The sequence below is a fragment of the Biomphalaria glabrata genome, chromosome 6, assembly GCF_947242115.1.
Source record: "Biomphalaria glabrata chromosome 6, xgBioGlab47.1, whole genome shotgun sequence".
Taxonomy (NCBI): domain Eukaryota; kingdom Metazoa; phylum Mollusca; class Gastropoda; family Planorbidae; genus Biomphalaria; species Biomphalaria glabrata.
Window position 1 is genome coordinate 15,606,939 of NC_074716.1, and position 5,311 is coordinate 15,612,249.

The 5,311-nt window shown below is 31.1% G+C and overlaps 1 protein-coding gene across 2 annotated transcripts; it reads left to right on the plus strand.

Annotated features, from left to right (window-relative positions):
- On the plus strand, positions 1-5,110 carry LOC106057618 (superoxide dismutase [Cu-Zn]-like). Of its 2 annotated transcripts, XM_013214890.2 has the most exons (6): positions 1-184; positions 2,133-2,229; positions 2,891-2,960; positions 3,079-3,196; positions 3,515-3,618; positions 4,614-5,110. In XM_013214890.2, exons 1-6 carry the CDS (start codon positions 110-112, stop codon positions 4,636-4,638), a joined length of 489 nt encoding a protein of 162 aa, XP_013070344.1. In that variant the 5' UTR covers positions 1-109; the 3' UTR covers positions 4,639-5,110.
- Positions 5,111-5,311: the final 201 nt, after the last annotated feature.

A 5,311-nucleotide genomic window follows, 5' to 3' on the forward strand; every position in this document is an offset into this window, starting at 1 on the left:
CAAAATTCCTGGCAAGTCTGTCGTCCTCTGTTGTCAATAGACAATACCATTATTTCGTGTTGTCCATAAGACCCAGCAATCTAATTCTAAAGTATATCTATATTTTACAATGGTCAAAGCAGTTTGCGTTTTAAGTCCAGGCTCTGCAACTGGCATTACTGGAACCATTACTTTTACCCAGGAAGTATGTCAATCATAAATGTAGACCTAAAATTCTAATCTAGATTAAGAATAATTAAGATTAATAAGGTAATTTCCGCCGAGATAAATTCAATAAAATAGGCGTGGAATAAAAAAAAAATTATCTTTCCTCTTATCCTATCCATACATTATCTAGATTAGATCAAGATTAGGACTGATTATATGTAGATTTGTAGATCTAGAGTCTAGTAATAAATGAAAAAGTTATCACGAAATCCCAAAATTGATGAAATTATAATTATAAAAATGATTTAAAAATCAATAGGCTTATCAATAGGTTTTTTTTAAGAGAATTTTTTACAAATCAAATAGGAGCATAAAATTAAAGTGCTATAAAATTTAACCTTAGTTAGGCCAATATTAGAATAGATTAATAGATGCATCCTCTGGGATCCCTCAACTCAGACTCAAGAAAACATTTATAGAAAGAAACTAGATCTAGAACAATCTTGTATGATTACGTCCTACGCGTCATGCATATTAACCAATGACATAAATTCTGCCAAGTCACTGGTTTTCCTGGCTAGCTCGGGCAACCCATTCCATGCTCTAATAGCACTAGGGAAGAAAGAGCATTTGTACAAATTTGTCCTAGCATATGGAACAAGGAATGTGTCTTTATCTTTGAGTATTTTATTAAATTTTTGTATTTGAAGATTATGGTTCAGTGTTTTATGTATAATTGCTACTTTACTTTTAAGTCTTCTGTCCTGAAGGCTTTCTAAATTTAGTGATTTTAATAAAGGTGTTACTCTAGTCAAATGTGAACATTCGTTTGTTATGAATCTCACTCCTACTCTATTTTGTGTCTGTTCCAGTTTCTTAAAATTTCTGAGTTGAGGTGTCCCAAACAGAGGATGCATATTTTATTATTGGCCTAACCAAGGTTAAATACAAAATAGACTATAGAGCAGTGAGATTTATAACTAACGAATATTCACATTTGATTAAAGTAGCAACATTGGTAAAATCACTAAATTTAGACTAATTTAGAGACACTTCAGGACAGAAGAATAAAAAGTAAGTAGCAAGTTAATAATAAAACACTGAACCATAATTTACAAATAGAAAAGCAAAACTTAATAAAATTTTCAGAAAGGCAAAAAGATAGAGGCACATGTCTTATTCCATATTATATATGCTCAGACAAACTCGTACAAATGCTCCTTCTTCCCAAGTGCCATTAGAGAATGGAATGGGTTGCCTTAATTCTAAATCAGCCAGGAAAATCAATAACTTAGCTGAGTTCAAGTCACTGATTAACATGCATGACTAAATTGTCTTGATTAACACATGAAATGCTTAGTAGGACATAATTATCTTTTTTTTTTCTGAGTAATGCTCAGTAATGTGTCTGTAATCTCTATAAGACATAAGATAAGATAAATCTTTATATTTAGACAATTTAGTTATTGGATCTAGTATCTACACTCAGATCTAGAATCTAGATCTAACTATAGTATCTTTATAATCTTACTAACTAACATTTTTCTTAGTATACTATATTATATGTATAGTTTCTAGATCTAGTTAAATCTAGTATACTCTACATACAGTATTCATTATAGTTATTTTTTTTATAATAGTATACAGTATAGCGTATAGTAACAGTTGAATCCAGTTGACATAGAACTGGAAGTGATTGAGAGTCTAAGAGAGTCTAGGTTCTTTATTATAAAAAAACAATTAGATCTAGATTGTAGAATAGATTTATCTAATTTATGTAGATTATTGTAGGTCTGATAATTTCATATATTTAATATAGATATGGGGAAATGGGTAAACTTGGAATCAGGGTCTAAAATTAAATACAAATTGGGATCTAGAAGATCAGTTGTATTCCTGAGTTAAATATTTCAATTTCAAAGTATTCTGTACAAATGTAGGTATGGTAAGTGAACTCATTTAGAAATGTTTCTTTCATTGTGTAGAAAGCAGGGGACTGTACAGTGGTTTCTGGTAAAGTATCAGGCCTTGCTCCAGGTAATCATGGATTTCATATCCATCAATTTGGTGACTACTCAAATGGTGAGCATTAGTTTCTCATCTTGGTTGTTATTTGTATTTTTACAATAAATGTCTTGCTAAAGCCTTTTCTAGATAATTACTTAAAATTTTTGGGAAGATATTTTGCTAATATTCTATTTCAATAGTTTTAAATAAATGTATTAAAAGGAAATAAGGGAAAGACACAAAAGATAATGCAAAATTCCTTTATTATATAATATTAAAACATTTGTTTTTAAAACAATTATATATAGTTTGCTTACTATATATGTCATTTAATGTTCCATTTTTAAAAATAAAGAAAATCTTAATATAAGTAGCAAATTAGGTTGTCTGTTAATTAAAATACATTTGAAAACTTACAGATTCAGATTGTAACATGTCATTGTCATTGTTCAATTAGTTTCACTTACATGGTTAAAAATACTGTCACTATTTTTTTGGCAATGCTTGTAACTTGGAATGGAATGGTTAACCCTGTGCCTACTTTTAATTACTGTATCTAGTTCTAAATCTTCGTCCTGTAGGATCATGTTTAGGAGGCATAATTCAGTACACATTTAAACATTACACATCTCAACTTCACTTAAGTTCAAATTCTTGTTTTATTAAGTATTTTCTTTCATTTCATTTATTAGTATAAATATATAATATTAATTTTTGTTCCACTGATAATTTCTAGGGTGTATTAGTGCAGGTGCTCACTTTAACCCAGCAAACAAGAATCATGGAGGCCCTTGTGATACAGAAAGGCTAGTAGTAGTTGGTTGTAGGTTTACATCAGTAAAATACTAATAGGATGGAACTTGAAGTATGTCTATTAAATTTTGTACAAACTTTATACTGACACGTCATTAAATTCCCTTGCAGACATGTTGGTGATTTAGGTAACATTGTGGCTGGTGATGATGGTGTTGCTGATGTTAGTATCAAAGATCAACAAATTTCTTTGATTGGAGAAAATTCTATCATTGGTCGCAGCTTAGTGGTAAGATAAAGCAATTTTTTGATGTATTGTATAGATACTTTTTCTTTTATGAAAATTATTCATATGACCTTTGACTTACAGCCATGAATTGCTCTTTCAGTTTTACCCCTTTTCTGTGATCAATTCAGTTAATTGCATAGTGTGCAGTGGACTTGTGTATGTTAATAATAACATACAGGTGTCAGATTATGTTATAAACATGGTGGCTACATGACAGGACTGTGTTAGCTGATAATTTGATGTGTCCCTGAAATATGAATGGCTCAAGATATAAAATTAAAGTTGAGTTTGCTAATTTTGTTTATTTTGTACACATAGGTGCATGATAAAGAGGATGATCTCGGCAAGGGAGGCAATGAAGAAAGTCTTAAAACAGGAAATGCTGGACCTCGCTTAGCTTGTGGTGTCATTGGTATCACTGTGTAAATAGTTTTCTATTCCCTCTAGATTTCCAAATTCATTCAAATAAATATAAACCTTTTGAAAAATGCAATTGTTGATTCATTGTTTATTTTTGATGTAGGTGTAGGAGGTAAGGAATCTTTGTAATAATAGATATAGATGTAGAGTTCTCTCTCTAGATCTTACTTTTATACTGATTACATGGACTTGTGTATTTTTTTTACCTAATATAGATCTGTTTTTTGAGTCCCTTTACTTCGGCATAGTTTCAGTTTGAATAAATGAAACATTTAGAGAGAGGGTGAACATCTGTATTGTTTTGTATTAATCAGACAATTTTCCTCGTTTTCCTCTTTTTCATTTCATTGTATTGTCAAGTTTTGATCGTAGTAAAAAAAAAACAATGTCAAACACATTGCACTTGAAGCGTATAATAGTAGCAAAAATATTTTTTAAATGAAGTAATTCTTTCTTTATGTTGGGTTTGTAAATGTTTGAAATGAATTTTATTTTAGGTTTTTGCTCAAGCTTATTATTTTAATAAATTACAATGTTAATTGTTTCTTAAATTTCAATTCAAATAAAGTATCGGAAAATAGGATTAGGGAAGCGTGGTCGAGAGGCCAAGTGCGCTTGAACTTGGCTTGGCTTGACTACCTAGAAGGGGGCTCGAGGTTCGACACCCGACTCGGGCAGAGTTGTGTTTACTGAGCGCCTAAAGGCAGCACGGAAAACCAACTCCTAGATACCCCCTCCCCCCCACCGGTCCACAAATGAGATTGGACCAAAAGCGCTCTGAGCATGCTATAAGCATGAAAGTGGCGCTATATAAAAGCTATAATATATTAGTTAACTTAGGAGTACCAGTACTAAAAAAAAGTGTTTTTTTAAATGTGAAGAGTTTTTACTTTCCTAACTAAATTTTGTTATCATTCTCTATTTGAATACCTATTTAATCAGAGATTTTGTTTACTTTGAAAAAAAAACTTGGTCTACGTTACATTTAATGTTTCAGAGAGATGCTGGCTTCCAAAATCTAGAGCAGCTATTTTGAGACGTTTGATTTTATCAGTATGAAAAGAAATATTTCTGTAGACTTGGATTAGGAGTTATTTTTATATAGGCCTAGGTCTTCTTTACTGAATGTACTTTATGTATAATATGATTCTAATAAAATGAATTAAAATACTGACTTCTGTTCAATACATAGAAACAAATCTTTATTGGCCCGGAATTTTTAGTTTTGTTATCTTTAATGTTTTCATTTGTCTCCTTTTCTATAGTTGTGTTCTTCACCTCCCCCCTTTTTTTTTTTATTCTAACCAGTGACATTCAGAAGTTTGATATCAAATAACTTTTATTGTAGCTCATTGTGTGTATAGTACTGTGCCAGGTTTGTTGTACTAAACTTCGTGTGTCTCACTATGTCAGGCTATGATGTGCTATTCCTCATCATGTGTCTTACCATGTCTTGCCATTTTATGAAATAAATCTGAGCATTATGCCACTTAGTATCCTGCCTTGTTGTACTAGTAAATGTGTCCTGCCATGTTATACTAATACATCTGTACCCTGTTTGGAGAGGATTTGTTGTGTCAGAGATTGTGACATGCTTAAAGTTTCCACTGTAATAACATGACCCAAAGTTTAAGATATTGATATTAAAATACTCCTCTCTAATAATACAAGTTATAAAAGAGGTCTGGTGTTAAT